Source organism: Onychostoma macrolepis, chromosome 16 (assembly GCF_012432095.1).
Source record: "Onychostoma macrolepis isolate SWU-2019 chromosome 16, ASM1243209v1, whole genome shotgun sequence".
In the NCBI taxonomy this organism is placed as follows: domain Eukaryota; kingdom Metazoa; phylum Chordata; class Actinopteri; order Cypriniformes; family Cyprinidae; genus Onychostoma; species Onychostoma macrolepis.
In genome coordinates this window covers 53,263-72,500 of record NC_081170.1, presented here as the reverse complement: position 1 = coordinate 72,500, position 19,238 = coordinate 53,263, and the positions used below count along the sequence as shown (strand labels likewise).

Sequence of the window (19,238 nt, the reverse complement as noted above, 5' to 3'; positions counted from 1 at the left end):
ACCATGCTGTGACAGAACTGAGAGATAAAGCACGCAGGGCCTTCACGCCATAAAACGCCAATGTCCTATAGAAATCCCTGTTAGAATCTGGCTGAAAATATTAGAATCAGTAATTGAGCCCATTGCCCTCTATGGCAGTGAGGTGTGGGGTCCACTGACCAATCCACATCAAGATCTCACCAAATGGGAAAAACATCCAATTGAGACCCTGCATGCAGAACTCTGTAAAACTATATTACACGTGCACCGGCACACAACAAATAACGCATGCAGGGCAGAATTAGGCAAATATCCTCTAATCATAAAGACACAAAAAAGGGCAATTAAATTCTGGAAACATCTGAAACTCAGTGACCCCCAATCATATCATTATAAAGCCCTGCAATACCAAGAGACGAGCAAAGAAAGCAAGCCCTTCCCTCAGCTGATCCAGAGCTTCAGTCCTGATGCTTCACTAACATCTGCTGATGCTCTGAATCACATCAGAATCAATCAGATTACTGCACAAATCAAACAGAGTTACATCACTCACTGGCAAACACAAACACAACAGCAGAGTAAGATGCAATGCTATTCGGCCCTAAAGAGAGAGTACAGTATGGCAGAGTATCTGTACACAGTGTCAGATCAGAAACTCAGAAGCACGCTGACCAGATACAGACTCAGCGGACACAAGCTGATGATAGAGACGAGACACAGAAAAACATGGCTGCTCCCGGAGCAGAGACTGTGTTCACACTGTGATCTGAATCAGATGGAAACAGAGCTGCACTTCCTCACAGAATGCTCCAAATACACCGACATACGGACAGAGTTCTCTGATAAAATACAGCAGATCCATCCCACATTTAAAACTCTTTCAGACCAGGAGAAGATGCCGTATCTGTGAGGAGAACACAAGAACTGCTGTGTGTTTGCTGCTCAATATGTGTCTGTCACCACAGAAGAGAAAACACTCAATCTGCCCTGATCTGAAGTTTCCAGCTCATCTAGATTATATTAAACCATATTACTCTGCTATATTACTTAGATCTACATTTTGTCATAGAGTGTGTGTGTGTGTGTGTGTGTGAGAGAGAGAGAGAGAGAGAGAGTGTGTGTGTGTGTGTGTGTGTGTGAGAGAGAGAGTGTGTGTGTGTGAGAGAGAGAGAGAGAGAGAGAGAGTGTGTGTGTGTGTGTGTGTGTGTGTGTGTGTGTGTGAGAGAGAGAGACTGTGTTCTCACTGCACTGAGGGACTCGTAGAGGACGAGCTGCACTTCCTCACGGAGTGCAGCAAATATAAACACATCAGAGATGCCTATTTCAAACAAATAGCTCTAGTTTCACCTGAATTTAACCATAAAAGCAACTTAGACAAACTCTGTTATATTCTGGGAGAAAAGGAAAAGTGTATCCACCTGGCAGCGCAGTATGTGTCCTCCTGCCATCAAATGAGGGACAAAGGCTGATCCCCCCTTTCCATTTATAACTGCTCTCTGTATTCATTTAATCATTTATTTATTTATTAATTATTCTTTTTTTTTTTTTTTTACCTACATGTATAATATGGACATATGGGTTTCCTCATGATTTTATTTCTCTGTATAATATATGTATTGCTTTGGCAACATTGTGATGCTACACAGTCATGCCAATAAAGCTAATTTGAATTGAATTGAATTGAATTGAGAGAGAGAGAGAGAGAGAGAGTGTGTGTGAGAGAGAGAGAGTGTGTGTGTGTGTGTGTGTGAGAGAGAGAGAGTGTGTGTGTGTGTGTGTGTGAGAGAGAGAGAGAGTGTGTGTGTGTGAGAGAGAGTGTGTGTGTGTGAGAGAGAGAGAGTGTGTGTGTGAGGAGAGAGAGTGTGTGTGTGTGTGTGAGAGAGAGAGTGTGTGTGTGTGTGAGAGAGAGTGTGTGTGTGTGTGTGAGAGTGTGAGTGTGTGTGAGAGTGTGAGAGAGTGTGAGAGAGTGTGTGTGTGAGAGAGTGTGAGAGAGTGTGAGAGAGTGTGTGTGTGAGAGAGTGTGAGAGAGTGTGACACCGTGTCCTAACTACACGCGACGCGACAAGATTCCAGCGACAAGCAATTTGGGTGTCCACACCAGACGCGACGCGACACCGCGACGCGACAGAATCAATCAAATATCACAGCCAATCAGAAGCGTGTGTGGGCGGGCTCTCTCTGCAAGCGCACTGCTCTTGCAACGAAATGGATACGTTTATAATCTAATTCATAAATTTTAAAGCGTTTTAACATAATTAAATATACATACTAAGTGACTGATAACATCTTTGTTATGGAATACACTTGTTGGTTTCGCAGTGAGTTCACAGTTTTAACGGTCATCTTTGATTTAATTTATTTTTCAAGATCTGAGGTAAAGATCTGATCTGTTGTTGCTCTCAGTATGGCTATAGGGTCACGCAATATGATATTTAAACTCATATTAGACACGTTTAACTTTGAATAAAGCATATAATCACCTGAGATTATCTACTGTCATATAGTTTGTATGTTGTTGTTCCAGCCGCGACGTCGCGGCTAGTTAGGACAAAAACTCTGATTAACATGGAAAAGATACCTTTTATCGCGTGTCGCGGCGTCGCGTCGCGTGTAGTTAGGACACGGTGTGAGAGAGTGTGTGTGTGAGAGAGTGTGAGAGAGTGTGTGTGTGAGAGTGTGTGTGTGTGAGTGAGTGTGAGTGAGTGTGTGTGTGTGTGTGTGTGTAGCAGCAATTACAGTCGACTGATTCCTGTGTGGCTCTCACTGGTTTTACTGTGAGATCAGCTGCAGTGTTCTCCAGACATCCACACACTGATTATAGAAGAGAAATCACTACAAAATGATTTTATTAGTAACAGTAATTGTATTTATTCTGTGCACATATAAATGTAAAAAAGACATACAGGAGATGTGTAGAGATCATGTCAGTTCATTAAAAGCTTGATTTATTTTTTACAAAGAGCTCAACTTTCTTGTTTTCACGCACAGATATGATTCGCTGAGTAACTGCTTTCCTTCGGGATGTCACAGATGTGAAGCTGATCAGATGAGGTTTATTAGCGCTCTGAAATCACCACAAACTGTACTAAAATAACCCAACAATATACACTACTGATTAATATACTACCGTTTGCCCTTCTGTCATTGATTAATGCAAGTAAAGAGTCAAACTGCTTTGCATCTGCAGTCTGAGGTGGAACATGCACTAAACACATAAAAGAGACAAAGCCCTTCTGTCTCATTAAAACACATGTTATTAAGCATAATTGATTCACAGTTATTAGAGCTTTGGCTCATGTTTGTTCAGGTGAGTTAATATTGCTGTCGTGTTGGAGATGAGGACATGGTGTGATTTCGTCCCACGCTCGGCCGGACACCCTCGGGGCCTGCGCTCTCAAAGGCATTTCTGTGGCTTTTAACAACAATGCTAATGATGCTAACGCTACTTAGAAACACTAATGTATGTACAAAAGTATGTGAAGCCCAAACCCTCACGTCTGCTGAGATAAAAGGCACATCTTACAGTGTCACATGAACACACTGACATCAATCTTCAGGTTCTGTGGATTTCAGCAGATCAGCTCCATCTTCACCGACTACGGAAAAACAAAAAACAAAGGTTATCATGAAAGAGCTTGTGTTTATTTCATTCAAACAGAACAGTATCATGATATACAAATGAGATTATATTAATGACTTTAGAAACGCTCATGATTCACACAAGAGATGTATTTGCTCATTCATCTCCAGATATTTTTAGCAGAAAGCATTGGCTGCAGTGTGAAGACAATGAGTTAAAAACTGCAGTTTGAGGGTTTGACCTCTGACCCCTGCAGGAGCGTCTCACCAGCTGCATCTGCTGCGATCTCCTCACCAGCGGCTCCTGAAACACACACAAGAAACATGCTGCTGAGATCTCTGTCTGTGAACAGCACAGTATTAGTCTCTGTGAGCTGATGAAATCATGGCATGCTTTGCTGTTTTATACTTGTTTGACTTTATTTTGTATTATATTCTCATAAACTGGAATATAAATATGCACCATACTGCATCTTTGGGACACTACATGTCTTCTGAATGGTCAATAATCTTCAGATCTTTAAGAAGTCCAGTGCCATCCGCCGTCTGTCTCTGACCATAACTCGTGTTTCACACGAGTATATTTATAAATGGCTGTATCAGAACAGAAGTATTAGTACTGATTATCCTTCAAGCTTGTATTAAGCAGTTCTGTCTAACGGCCCAGCGCCGTGTGTCACGAACCGCTGCCGTCATCGCAGGACATGCGAAGCGCTCATCTGACATAATCTGAGGCAACAGAGCGCAAGATTATTGTGGTTTTTGGCACGACACAAAGAGCGACGAAGAGTCAGCAAGAGGCTGTTGTGTATGGTGCAGATGTGAAGAAAACGGTGACATGTTCTGTGTCTAGACTTCGTCTTTGTCTGGACTGCAGTGAACTCTACTCAACAATCTCTGCTCTGTTACCCAGCACTGCTTACTACAGTTATACGTGTAGTGGCCAGAGCTGTAGTTTACTGCTCAAGCATCCTATAATCTGAGGCTTTGATCTAAAGTGATCAGAAACATCATTTAAAATAGAGCTCGTTACTGTGTTATTAATCAGTGCTCATTTCTGGATTTCTAGAGCTGATCTGCCCATGTTCCCAAGCGTTACCCTCTGGAGCGTCTGCGCAGGTCGCGTTCTCCTCTGCAGACTGTGTGATCGCTGCTGCCTCCGCTGAGGGTTCTGGAGCTGGGCTCGGTTCCACTGCAGCTGGTTCTGGAGCTGGGCTCGGTTCCACTGCAGCTGGTTCTGGAGCTGGGCTCGGTTCCTCAGTTGTGGGTTCTGGAACCAGAGCTAATTCTGGAGCTGGGCTCGGTTCCACTGCAGCTGGCTCTGGAGCTGAACTCGGTTCCTCAACCGTGGGTTCTGGAGCCGGAGCTGATTCTGGAGCTGGGCTCGGTTCCACTGCAGCTGGCTCTGGAGCTGAACTCGGTTCCTCAACCGTGGGTTCTGGAGCCGGAGCTGATTCTGGAGCTGGGCTCGGTTCCACTGCAGCTGGCTCTGGAGCTGAACTCGGTTCCTCAACCGTGGGTTCTGGAGCCGGAGCTGATTCTGGAGCTGGGCTCGGTTCCACTGCAGCTGGTTCTGGAGACACAGTCGGTTCCTCAGCAGGAGCTGGTTCTGCACTCGGGACAGGCTCAGACACCGTGAGTTCTGGAGCTGATTCTACATTCGGGCCGGGTTCCACTGGAGTGGGTTCTGGAGCTGGAGTTGACTCTACATTAACAGGGAGCTGCACCGGAACTGGTTCTTGAGCTGCGGCTGGCTTCGCTTCAGAAGCCGAGTCTGCTTGCTCCAGTGTGGGCTCCGAGCTGGCGTCTGACGGGGCTTCCGGAGCTGCTGTTAGCTCAGCTGGCTTGGGTTCTGGAGCGGTGGTGAGATCTGATGCAGGTTCCACAGCTAGAGAGGGTTCTGCAGGCGTGGAGTCAGTGGGTTCTAAAGCAGCAGGAACATCTGCTGGATCTCTCCCCTCCAGAGGAGCATCATTAGCGCTGACTGTTGTCTGCTCTGCTTCTGAGGCCTCAGTCTGGACTTCTTCCACCGTCTCGCCCGGTCCAGGACCCAGCTCATCCAGCAGAGCGCTTTGAACTGGCAACTGCATCTGATCCGAGATGGCCTCCACGTCTTCTGCTACAAGCCCATTACGAGAGACTGGAAAAAAACACAAGCAGAGAGGAAATAAAGTTTATTTATATGCAGTAAACATGCAAACATAATTGTCTGCCATCAGAATAAATGTTTTCTTTTAGTTTCTCCATGTAAATAAGCTAAATAAGTCTGTTTTCTTGACCCACTCTGTAAATTGTGCCTAATGCAGTATCTTAAAAGAAATAAGCTCAGGCCACATGGATCTGAAGATGCTTACATGACTACATGACTTTATGCCAAGCAGAAGTGCAGCTGTGTGTAATTCACCATCTACACACACACACACACACACACACACACACCTCCGTCAGGGTTATGACACACAAATCAGCAAGCGCTGACATGTTTAATGATCGGTAGCACTTTAGCTGAACTCAGAAACATGTACTATAGCAATGAGTAAATAATTAAAAACACACATTCCTGCCTCACTGAAACGGTTAATATTTATCTTTACACAAACACTAATGAAGCGTCATGGAAGACGCTCTCATGGAAACCAGCAGAAACACTCAGAATAGCAGCACATTGAGCGTCTACTGTTTCCTATTCTTCTTCACACTTCAAATGCTTTATCACATACATTTCATTCAGGTCATTTCAGGACAAAATTACTTCTTAGGTATGTGCTTTCTATTTGGTTTTTATAATCTTTCATAAAAGTGGAGTTTGAAAGTCACTTATAACAGCATTCACAATCTAACCAACAGCGATGATGTCACCGTCATATTTGCATACTGAATACAAGAACACCATACCGAACTCTGGAAACGCAAATATAATTTCCAATAAATCATCATTATATTATATTGCGATTGAGATTTTGATTCTAGACCGGTGGTTCAGGTCTGAGACAGAGACAGAAGAACATCCTGCTGTCCAGTCCATGGAAACGGTCATTCTACAGTCAGCTGTGTGAGAAATGAAAGCTGCATGATGAAACAATCTCCATTTCCAAAAACTCAAGCAATTTCAGTATTTCACTTTATAAACCGGGTTTTATATTTTGTGTGTGTGTGATGGAACAATGCGTGTCAGATTACACACACTCACAAAGCACCACACTCCTGCACGCACGCCTGGAGGTTTTGCCCCGTTCAGAGCTCATTTCCTCAAATGCCACGATGAAAAGGTAATTTCCTGATGGTCAGCGGCGCGGAGGAGAGACAGCAGCCAAAGATGACAGACTCTAGAGCAAACAGTGAACAGACTCAGACTGAACAATATGTCCCTCTCTGTCCATGTGGAGACTCAGTGTTTGTACGCATGAACACGTCATCAGCAGCAGAGCCACCAGAGACGCTCAAACACAAAAACATACAGCATTCATCATCATCAGTCCGACCGCGTTCATTGCTAGTCCATCAGATCTCTCTCAACAGGTGCTGTATTATTTGATGCCCTTTCATTCTTGTTTTCCCTCATGATGCATGTTAAATGAACCTTCTTGCCTTAATGCCTACACTAAACCCAAACCATCTCCTCCAAAACCATGAATCTAATCATGAGCCAAGCTGTGTTCCTGAACTTACTCGAACATGAGGATTTCTCTCACACACACACACACACACACACACACTATCTTCAGTGTCAGAGCCTGAGGAGTGTGTTTGCATCACACTCAAGTTTTTTTGAGTTGTGCTCTTCCTGAAACCCAGCGCTGGATCTGGTGTGAAGGTTTACTCTCAGAAAATGAATTCTGTGATCATCTCAGCTGTTTTCTCAAATGAATGGACAGTATTCCTCCGTGTGAGACTTTGTATCAGTTTTCTTATTGTGTGTGGATATTACAGCACGACACAAACCTGAGAGAAACAACAGAAAACAGCCCACAGAAACTTGCCATCATGATGCAGACAGTGTTCAGATAAACAGAGTAAAGCAACGACTACATCTCACGGAGCGAGTCTGTCTGTGCTCAATGGAAGCACCGATGTGAAAATGATCTGGAAACACAGCGGACTGGTCAGACCAGAGAAACACACCGACGCCTGCGGCTGCATGTGTCTGTCCTCATATCCATCATCTGCTCAGCCCAAACTCACTGACAACAGCTGGACAGACACAAACCTAACCTTTGCACATGTAGGATATCAGTTGCAATAATTAAAGATCGCCCATAAATATTAATGAAAAGATATCATCTCTGACTAATTGGGTTAGGATTAATAAAAATTTTTTTTTTTGTTTGGCACTGTCAGTAACTCATGCACAGGTTCGAAAATATCATCAGGCCAAGCTTTTACCAAACTGCATTAGTTTAATAGCGATGTATGTGAAATGACTTACGCAGAGTTTCTCCGTTCGCGTCCTCCGCTTTGACGCGCGGTCGGTTCTCCTGCGCGAGCGCCTGTGTGCTGGAAGATGAGCAGCCCATCCTGACCGAACCACTCGAGCTCTGTGTGCACGCAAGACTTGCTGGAGTGTTTTTTAAACAGCGCTCTTCAGTTCTAAGCGCTGAATATGCCGCATGTGTTCCTGTCAAACAGACGCGAGCGGAATGAGACGCGCTGGAGCTGACGCGCATGCGCCGTTCTTGCCCAAATCTGAATAATCACCTGAAACACATGCATATTAGAAACTACAGCTGCTGATTAGCGGGAATGTGGAAGAGAGAAAAAAGAAGAAGAAAATATGTTACAATGTTATTTATGAGTGTGATAGAGCCTCATAAGGGAATTTTAGTGTAGTTCGACATAATGCTGTAAATTCTAAGGAAACCTACACACTATCCCTCGGTTTCACAGACGAGGCTTAAACCTAGTCCTAGACTAAAATGTAAATCTGAGCTGTTTCAACTGAAAGAAACTTGCAATGACTGATCTTAAAATATATCAGTTCCTTTGTTTTGTCTCAGGATGCACACCAGTAATGTTTTTTCCTAAGCACGTTTATAAAAAATACTTAAATGTCCTAATGGAACTATGGCCTAATGCTGGTTTAGTCTCAACAGGGCCGGGTTATCCATAGACGGGATTGGGCGAGTGCCCTGGGGCACCAGCCAGTAAGGGGGCACCAAGTGATTAAGAAAATAACTAGACCTTTAAAATATTTTTAATGTTTTGTATATATTATTTTGCTGGAAGAGTTGCAGATGCATAGAAAATAAACAGTTAATGATCCAATGTATACAGAGAGAATATAAAATATATGCATGCATATAGAACTGCGATTGGGTCAGGCCACAGTGTAATTGCGCCCTCCCCCAGTCAGAGTCGAGCCCGCCAATTTATAATATTCAATTCATAATGGATAGGCAGCATCAGCGTAGCAGTTGGGCTAAATGTAAATTAAAAAATGAGAAAATATCAGGGCACATAGCCAGGGCTCTACAATGCGACTGAAAAGTACTGCGTGCAACTATCAAAACATACCCGATCAGCATTTGTGTTTGCGCTCGCGCTCAGGGGAGCTTCAAAGGTTTCTACTTGCGTGTTCGCGCAGCGGTGAGTAATGTGTCGCAGACATTAATTTCTTGAATGCAATGTTAATCAGAATCCACTCACTGCTCAAAATACTTTTGTTCATTGCAGAGTTATGCAAGCTCACAAATCCTCTCGTTATAACAAACAAAGTGTAGACAGGGTGTAAATAAGAGATTCGTTGTGCAGTGTAGAGCGCTTCATTGATTATTATGGAGCTTTGTGAGATTGCGATGAACTGTGACAGCTTTTAAAGATTATAGGGGAGTTTGCAAATGTGATATCAAATTAATACAACAGTTCAACAAACAATAAGTTATATAAAGTGATGTACATTGTATGAATTTAACAATATTTCCCGATTTTGCTCTATTTCGTAAAGGAAAATAGTTTCAAACAGTCACAGCTGAGCCGCTGCGCATCTCCATTCAAATACAGCGTTGTTTCGTTTATGAATGAACCTGCGTTTTTAAATGAATCTAGAGTCAGTGATTCAATTATCCATTCATAAAGACAGTGCCTGCGTCCCAATGTGCATACTATCCATCCTAAATTCTATGTGATAGTAGTCATTTTCAATACTATTTAGGGCAGATAGGGTGGATAGTATGCACATTGGGACGCAGGGAGTCACTTGCTTCGTTCCTGAATGAATCAGCCGTTCAAACAAATCAGTTAAATGAATGATTCAGTGATAAAAATCAGTGACTTGCTGCCACCTGCTGGCAGTTTTATTTTTTAAAGTGTCATAGTTACTTAAATCATTTCGATCAAACAATAGTTCTATATTCAAAATTTTATATTTAAAACATTAATCTCACAACATTGTTATGAATTTAAAACATCCATCCCACCTCTGAGCCTTTGTAAATGTCTGTAAATTTACCTTCATGCCACTTTTGTGTTCTGTGCCACCTTTGTAGTGGAAACTGATTTTGTTAATATTGATTTATTTTGATTGGTAACTTATTCTTATTATTCTACCTGTTCTTATTCTATTTTTTTTTTATTAGACATTTTGGAAAAGCTTATAAATATGGACTTTTGAATTTGACATAATGACATACTTTTAATAAAATTAGAGAAAAAAAATTGCATTGCACAAAAAAAAAAGAAAATGCCCTGTAAATCACTTTAAGGAGTCAAATATCACCTTCTAATGGGAAAGCTAATTTTGTTATTGATCAGAAGGTGCTCCTGAATTTTGAGGAGGGAGGGAGGGAGGGAGGGAGGGAGGGAGGGGGGCACTTCAAATGTGCTCACCCTAGGGCACTACACTGTGTTAATCCGGGCCTGAGTCTCAAGTGCTCCTGGGACGTTCGTACTTACGAGTTCACAAGCCATTATCACGACGTCGGGTGCGTTCAAGTCAACTTTGGTCGGAAAAAGATGGCGATTTAACTTTTCTACATAAAATTCAACGATTTTTTAAACTCTACATCTACAAAATATTGAATGAAAAATGTGCATCAGTGTGTTTTTTCTTTTTTCCGTTTTTATTTAATTCATGAAGGTGATGTAAACTGAATAATTATATATTATATTATAATTATACAATAATATAATATTGTGTACATGTAACTTATATAGTTTTATTGTACATTACAAAAAATAATCATTTTATTCATTTCAACAACTTTACCGACGCTGTACAGGTGCTGGTCATATAATTAGAATATCATCAAAAAGTTGACTTATTTCACTAATTCCATTCAAAAAGTGAAACTTGTATATTATATTCATTCATTATACACAAGGTGCGTTTACATGTACACTTTTTTTGTCATTCCGATTAAAATCATTCCGATTGAAAGATTTGATGAACTGTTTACATGAGACGTTATCTAATCCGATATGGTGTTTACATGTGCCTGTGCTTTCGATTTTAGGATATGCTAATAGCCTACAGTGACAACAAAAACAAGTCACCAGAGGAAAAAACGCCCATATTTACGTTAATATTTTTAATATCTGTTTGCACTTGCTTAGAATAAACGGTTAATATTTGAATCCTTGCTCATTCGAGCGCCAGTCATATGGCCAGAACGCGATCATAGAAATCATATGCCCTCTGTAATGCAGCTGAGATTAATTGTACTCTGATACTACAAAGTTGTACTGTACTTAAATGGAACAAATACACGATTTCTTACCAAGAGTTGCTGAACAATGAATCAAAGGAGCATTGCTTTATCACAATCGTGTTTCGTACAACATTCATGGCGAGGGCACGTATAAATTCAAGCAGATCGGAAATTATGAATCTGTCATCTATACAAATACAAATGACAAATGCAACTTTTGGTCAAGTTGTTTATTTTCATTGAGCTACTTTCACTATCATCACTGTGTTGTTTCTAAGCTGAAAAGCAGAAAATTGCGCTTCATTTCAGATCTGTTTTTCACTCCGGACATGAGAGCAGATAGTCCGTCACACAGCAAGCGTTCTCCTTTCTAATGTGTTTTTAACTGTATAATGGAAATTTTAACTTTATACCTCCACTATTACCCAGTCTCTACTGTAGTGTCGGTGTCCCCAAATCACAGAATGTACCGTTGCCGACATCATCACGTTCACGTTCTGACGACCCGACCTCTGGACGTGATGACGTAGACGCAAAGTAATCGGTTTAAAGTGTTTACATGGCAGGATTTTAATTTCGTTCGGTTTATAGAAAGGTTTATCCCACCCCTCTCAAACTGATTACAATTTCATTCGGTTTGGGCATTTTTATTCCGATTGAGGTGTTTATATGGAGCATTTTAATTCGGATTGGACTTTTAAACCGATTACAATGCTCCATGTAAACGCACCTACAGACTGATATATTTCAAATGTTTATTTCTTTTAATTTTGATGATTATAACTGACAACTACGGAAAATCCCAAATTCAGTATCTCAGAAAATTTGAATATTGTGAAAAGGTTCAATATTGAAGACACCTGGTGCCACACTCTAATCAGCTAATTAACTCAAAACACCTGCAAAGGCCTTTAAATGGTCTCTCAGTCTAGTTCTGTAGGCTACACAATCATGGGGAAGACTGCTGACTTGACAGTTGTCCAAAAGACGACCATTGACACGTTGCACAAGGAGGGCAAGACACAAAAGGTCATTGCAAAAGAGGCTGGCTGTTCACAGAGCTCTGTGTCCAAGCACATTAATAGAGAGGCGAAGGGAAGGAAAAGATGTGGTAGAAAACAGTGTACGTGCAATAGGGATAACCGCACCCTGGAGAGGATTGTGAAACAAAACCCATTCAAAAATGTGGGGGAGATTCTCAAAGAGTGGACTGCAGCTGGAGTCAGTGCTTCAAGAACCACTACGCACAGACGTATGCAAGACATGGGTTTCAGCTGTCGCATTCCTTGTCAAGCCACTCTTGAACAACAGACAGCGTCAGAAGCGTCTCGTCTGGGCTAAAGACAAAAAGGACTGGACTGCTGCTGAGTGGTCCAAAGTTATGTTCTCTGATGAAAGTAAATCTAGCATTTCATTTGGAAATCAGGGTCCCAGAGTCTGGAGGAAGAGAGGAGAGTCACACAATCCACGTTGCTTGAGGTCCAGTATAAAGTTTCCACAGTCAGTGATGGTTTGGGCTGCCATGTCATCTGCTGGTGTTGGTCCACTGTGTTTTCTGAGGTCCAAGGTCAACGCAGCCGTATACCAGGAAGTTTTAGAGCACTTCATGCTTCCTGCTGCTGACCAACTTTATGGAGATGCAGATTTCATTTTCCAACAGGACTTGGCACCTGCACACAGTGCCAAAGCATCCAGTATCTGGTTTAAGGACCATGGTATCCCTGTTCTTAATTGGCCAGCAAACTCGCCTGACCTTAACCCCATAGAAAATCTATGGGGTATTGTGAAGGGGAAAATGCGATTATGCCAGACCCAACAATGCAGAAGAGCTGAAGGCCACTATCAGAGCAACCTGGGCTCTCATAACACCTGAGCAGTGCCACAGACTGATCGACTCCATGCCACGCCGCATTGCTGCAGTAATTCAGGCAAAAGGAGCCCCAACTAAGTATTGAGTGCTGTACATGCTCATACTTTTCAGTTGGCCAAGATTTCTAAAAATCCTTTCTTTGTATTGGCAAGGCAAGTTTATTTATATAGCACATTTCATACACAATGGTAATTCAAAGTGCTTTACATAAAAGGAAGTAAAATAGTCATTAAAAATAATAAGAAATTAAAAATAATACAAATCACAATAATAAAAACAAAGTGATTTAAAAATTGATTTTAAAAGAATTTAAAACATTTAAGAATAGAAAGTGATTATACATAGTGCAATCAGTTCAGACGTTGCACAGTGCTCATTTAACAAATGCACAGCTAAACAGATGAGTTTTGAGTCTGGATTTAAATGTGGCTAATGTTTTAGCACATCTGATCTCTTCTGGAAGCTGGTTCCAACTGCGGGCGGCATAATAGCTAAAAGCAGACTCCCCTTGTTTTGTGTGACCCTTGGTGTTTCATGTTTTTGAGATGATAGTATGCTGATTTAGTTACTGCTTTGACATGACTACTAAAACTAAGGTCTGTCTCCAGAAACACCCCAAGATTTTTGACTTGGTTTTTAATTGATTGACCCCTAGAGTCAAGGTATGCATTCACCTTGAGAACTTCATCTTTGTTTCCAAATGCAATGACTTCAGTTTTCTCCTTGTTTAACTGAAGAAAGTTCTGGCACATCCAACTGTTAATTTCATCAATGCATTGGCAGAGGGAGTCAATGGGGCTGTAGTCATTTGGAGATAAGGCTAGGTAAATCTGGGTATCATCAGCATAGCTGTGATAGGCAATTTGGTTCTTTCTCATTATTTGACTTAGTGGGAGCATATACAGGCTAAACAAGAGCGGTGCAAGAATTGAGCCTTGTGGGACTCCGCATGTTATGGACGTCCACTTAGACTTATGCTCTCCTATACTCACATAATAACCTCTCCCTTCTATGTATGACCTGAACCATTTGAGTACCATCCCAGAAAGCCCGATCCAGTTTTCCAGTCTCTCTAGAAGTATGTTATGATCAACAGTGTCAAACGCAGCACTAAGATCTAGTAGTACCAGCACTGATATTTTGCCTGAATCAGAATTGAAGCGAATATCATTTATTATCTTAATGAGTGCTGTCTCTGTGCTATGATGTGCTCGGAAACCAGATTGAAAATTGTCCAGGTATCCATTTAAGTAGTTGTTCAGCTGATTTAAAAACTACCTTTTCAATAATCTTACCTATGAACGGAAGATTTGATATTGGTCTATAGTTGCTCAACATTGTGTTATCAAGATTGCGCTTTTTCAGAAGGGGCTTAACAACTGCAGTTTTCAGGGAGTTTGGAAAAGTCCCAGAAAGAAGTGAAGCGTTCACCACTTCTAAGAGATCTGCTTCTAAACAGTTAAGCACACTTTTGAAAAAAGATGTGGGAAGTGTGTCAAGATAGCAGGTTGATGATTTAAGGTGCTGTACTATTTCTTTCAAAATTTTGCAATCAATTGCTTCAAAAACAGACAGGGGGTTTGTCAGTCTCTCCACAGTAGCAAAAAGAGTGCGAGTGTTGTTTAAGTTACTGTTTATAAGGTTTGAGAAGAAGGTCTGTCTAGCTGTGGCTAGTTCCACATTGAAAGCATGAAGGCTGTCTTTATAGATGCTATAGTGAATTTCCAGTTTTGTCTTCCGCCACATCCGCTCAGCTTTTCTGCATTGTCTTTTCATACTCTGAACTGCTGTTGATTTTCTCCATGGTGATTTTTGTCTGCCATTCTTCTTGCAGACCCTTGTCAGAGCAATATCATCAATAACATTCTTAACTTTTGAGTTAAAAGAATCCAGGAGAAGATCAACAGAGTCTGCAGAAATGCTTGGTGTTAAAGATATAGCCTTCATAAATAGCGCACTAGTGTTCTCATTAATGCATCTCTTTCTGACAGAGACAGATCTAGATTCAGTGGTAACAGAGATCAATATATCAAAGAAAATACAGAAGTGATCAGATAGTGCTACATCCTTAACAACAATGGATTAAATGTTTAGACCTCTACTGATGAGCAAATCTAGAGTGTGTCCACGATTGTGTGTGGGTCCATGCACATGCTGGGTCAGATCAAAAGTGTTTAAAACAGTAATAATTTATTTTGCAGTTTTGATTTCTGCATTATCTATGTGAAAATTAAAATCCCCTGCAATAGTAAAACAGTCAAACTCTGAGGAAATCATTGATAACAGTTCTGTGAACTCTTCAACAAAGGCTGGAGAGTATTTTGGAGGCCTGTAAATAATGATAAACAGAATGCGTGGAGCACCTTTCAGCACAATACCTAGATATTCAAAGGACAAATACTGACCAAATGACACTTGCTTGCATTGATAAACATCTTTAAATAGAGCAGCTACACCTCCACCTCTCCTAACAGTCCTGCAGACACTTGTAAAGTTAAAGTTAGGAGGGGCTGTTTCATTGAGGACTGTTGCACTGCAGCTGTCTTCAAGCCATGTAAAATCCAGGTTGTTTGTGGTTATAAAATCATTGATCAGAAATGATTTATTTTTTAGTGAGCGAATGTTTAAAAATGCTAACTTGATGGAATTACATTTTGTCTCTACAGCAATCTTAGATTGACGCGTTAAAGGCCGCAGATTAGATGGGTCAGTCGTACGGCTTGAGAAGGCCTTAGACTTTCTATCACGTGATAAAACAGAAATAGAAAGCTACAGGCACACTGGGTTCCCGCTTGTTCTGTGAACATTTGTGAGTGTTGCTGCTAATATAGCGGGGACCCGACACATATCACTGAGAGCTGTTATCAGTTGTTTTTGGTTCACCTACAGCCGATGGAGGAGGGTTTGGGCCTGGCGTTGTGGCAGCGGACGGAGAGCTCTCACAGGAGGAGGAGGGAGAGCTGGGCCTGCTGTCTTTGGTGGTTGTGGGACCCGCCGTTTTTTTAGTTGATATCTGGGGGCTTGCAGCGAACGAGTGGGAGAGTTTGGTCCCAGTATACACCAGTTCCTCCATTTTCTGTGAGAAGCTTAGAAGTGGAGATTCTGGAGAGAGGGACAGTGTGTCTGGTGAGATGGGTTCTGGCTCTGGTGTTGGTCTTAAGTAATATTCTAATTTTCTGAGATACTGAATTTGGGATTTTCCTTAGTTGTCAGTTATAATCATCAAAATGAAAAGAAATAAACATTTGAAATATATCAGTCTGTGTATAATGAATGAATATAATATACAAGTTTCACTTTTTTGAATGGAATTAGTGAAATAAATCAACTTTTTGATGATATTCTAATTATATGACCAGTATCTGTATATTTTTAGTCTTTGGCTGCGTCCATTGCATCCGGCATGTTTTTCACTGACACGCCCCCAACTCGGAAACTCGGGGCTTAAAGAAACTTTCAAGTTTCCCTCGTAATAATGACGTTGTGGTGGCGTTCATGTGCGTTCAAGTCATAAATACGATCTATACGACATGACTTGAACGCACCATATCTGTGAAACCGGGCTTATATGTTTCCATCCAAAGATTCAAATTAAACATGTGCAAAACTGTAATATCACACAAAACATTTGCAAATAAAGCACTGTTTCCACTGAATATAATAATTTTCATATATGATAAATGACTTGCGCCTCAGAGCGAGCAGACGAAACACAATAAATGTGCTTAATGCTTTCGGAGGTGGATGCTGATGTTTGGGAACGCAGTCGTGTAAGACAATTATACAGAAAGACTTGCACGACAGACTTTGCTCAGACATTTCAGAACATCTCAGAACGACCAAAACAACATTTCAGACGCTGTGAAGGAGATCGGTCCGCTGGTCAGTCAGCTATCCCGTCTCATAGCGCAAAGCCACATCTATGCGCATGGAGGAATTTATTCGGTAAATGTGTTTCCATCATAGTTTATGCGCATTTTTTCTTATCAGATAAAAAGTTTATCCTACTCAAATGTGTGCATTAGTTTTTTATGCGCATTTTTAGAATTTATGCCCATCATGGCGTTACCATCCAGAGTTTTTTATGCATATTCCAAAATGTGCATTAAAAATAGGTGGATGGAAGCATAGCTAGTGATAAACACAACCCCTGCACTTTAGATAAAAGCATCTATAAGCATAAATATAATGTATACTTTAATTTACAGTTATGGACAAAAAATTGCTAATATACCAAAACAAACAATGGATATTGATATATTCTTTCACATTTTTGTTTCTCCTCTCAGCTCTTACAGGGACTTTTAGTAAGTTTAGTTTCAACCCTAATGATACACATCTGAACAATGTAATACAAGTCTTCAGGACTGCTGGAAAAGTCCTGTGGGTTTTTACTGCAGCCTTCAGTTTTTGATGTTAATTCACCATATACCTGGTTTTACACACTAAACCTGTTAGTGTTGACTGAGCATGACCTGATTGCTCTGGGAAGTAATGGGAGTCACCAGATCAGTGAAAGAGGCCAAAAAAGAGGGGCGTTTTTGACCGTGTCACCTGATTGGCTCACATCACAGTTTAGGGGTGGGGTCAGGTAAAGGGCATCATTTTCATTGCATGATTTAGAAACACCCAGCAGTCTGAAAACACCCACTTTTGTTCTGCAGAGACCTGATTCCCTGGACTCTGGTGTGGAGTTTTGCAGCAGATGGCAGTAAAGCGTCTGAGGAGCGACTCGAATCCAGAAGAAGAGCCCAGCTGCTGAAGCATGGCGGCACAGTAGCCCTCTTTGTCTGTTTGATTGTTTTAAAGCATGTATTTTCCCTCTGAATTTGTGCTCTAATCCAGGTATATTGTCATTCATTTGTATTTGTTTTTGTTGTGTTTATCTTCAGAAGCAGCAGATGTGGATGGGTTACTTGCATATTATTTATGTATTGTTTACTCCGATGGTTTTGGTGCTGCTGCTGGTTTAATGCGATCTTAGGTGTTACATTCATGAGAATATTATTCTGTTGATGGAGTTTGTAGTCTATGGAAATATTTTTTCCTAAAACTATCCATTCAAACGGATAACTTTTGTTCTGCTTTCTCACAGAGACGCAGCACGAAGGCTTCTGCTGATTCTGGTGAGATTCCCTTCCGTCTCTCTTCAGTTTGATCAGGATTGGGCTCGTAACTGAACTCTATGTGAAGAGCGACAGAAAGCAGTTGATTTATCTCCGTTAGTGCTGTGTGGCGAACCGTTCTCGCCTGTCGGGCCTGTCAGTGGTCTGGTCAGGGCTATATGTTCGCTAGATCGACACCAGTAGAGACTCGCAGATCAGCCTGTGCTTCATCTGTTCTCACCTGCGCCGCTGGTCACACCTGCCCTAAACATGCTGTCTCGGGGGGGGTTTCTCCTCATGCTCCAGAAGCACCACAACACTGCGTCCTCTCATCAATCCATTAATTCAGATCATGGAGCTGATGATTGAACCCAGTCAAGTGTTTGATAACTAGATAAGCAGAAGGTGCAGTGTTGTGGATCTCTGACGACCAGGTCGGGGGAAACACTGTTATAACAGAAAGCAACAGGTTAACTGGATTTACTATGGTAAAGCAGGCATAAAACCATTTTCTTTCCCCAGGTCGATGACGCCATCAGGAGCACATCCGAGCACCGAGTGTCAGATAATTAATGTCTACGCTTCACGGTCCAGAAGACCCAAGAGACGTCCTCATTACAAGTTCAGTACATCTGCAGGATCCGAGTGGTGATGCTATTTGGATTTTTAATACACTATGAATTAAACTTACAGTTGTCTTTTTTTAATTCAAACATGTACAATCATAAAGAAAATTAATTATGCAGTACAATAATTTGGGATAAATGTCAAAAATCGATGTTTTCGCTCCAGCGCTGATCTCACACCAGTTCATTCTCCAACAGTTCAATCCTCTTCATCACAGTGTCTAGTGTTGTGCTGTTAAGAAATGTCATTTTTGTGTGCTGTTGGTGAGAAATGATGTAAAACACTGGATCTTTTGAGTTCATTTATGTTCAGCAGTCATTAGTGATATGTTAGACGCTGACGCTTGTCAAATAAACCACGTTTCACACGGAAGCACTGTATCGCAGCTTGATTTGTTTTGGCCAAAATCATGTGATCTTTGATCCTGAAGCTTTG

At 41.4% G+C, this 19,238-nt stretch overlaps 1 protein-coding gene and 1 long non-coding RNA gene across 2 annotated transcripts; one reads left to right on the top strand and one right to left on the bottom strand.

Moving 5' to 3' along the window:
* Positions 1–2,841: 2,841 nt before the first annotated feature.
* LOC131521480 (uncharacterized) lies at positions 2,842–8,254 on the bottom strand. Its single transcript, XM_058746222.1, has 4 exons — positions 7,985–8,254; positions 4,658–5,698; positions 3,827–3,862; positions 2,842–3,575 (listed from the first exon to the last, which is right to left on the bottom strand). The coding sequence occupies exons 1-4, from the start codon at positions 8,220–8,222 to the stop codon at positions 3,526–3,528; spliced, it is 1,365 nt and encodes a 454-aa protein (XP_058602205.1). The 5' UTR covers positions 8,223–8,254; the 3' UTR covers positions 2,842–3,525.
* A 408-nt stretch (positions 8,255–8,662) lies between these two features.
* LOC131521481 (uncharacterized) lies at positions 8,663–19,175 on the top strand. Its single transcript, XR_009266306.1, has 4 exons — positions 8,663–9,141; positions 17,736–17,916; positions 18,167–18,197; positions 18,699–19,175. It is a non-coding gene; the product is annotated as an uncharacterized LOC131521481 (long non-coding RNA).
* Positions 19,176–19,238: the final 63 nt, after the last annotated feature.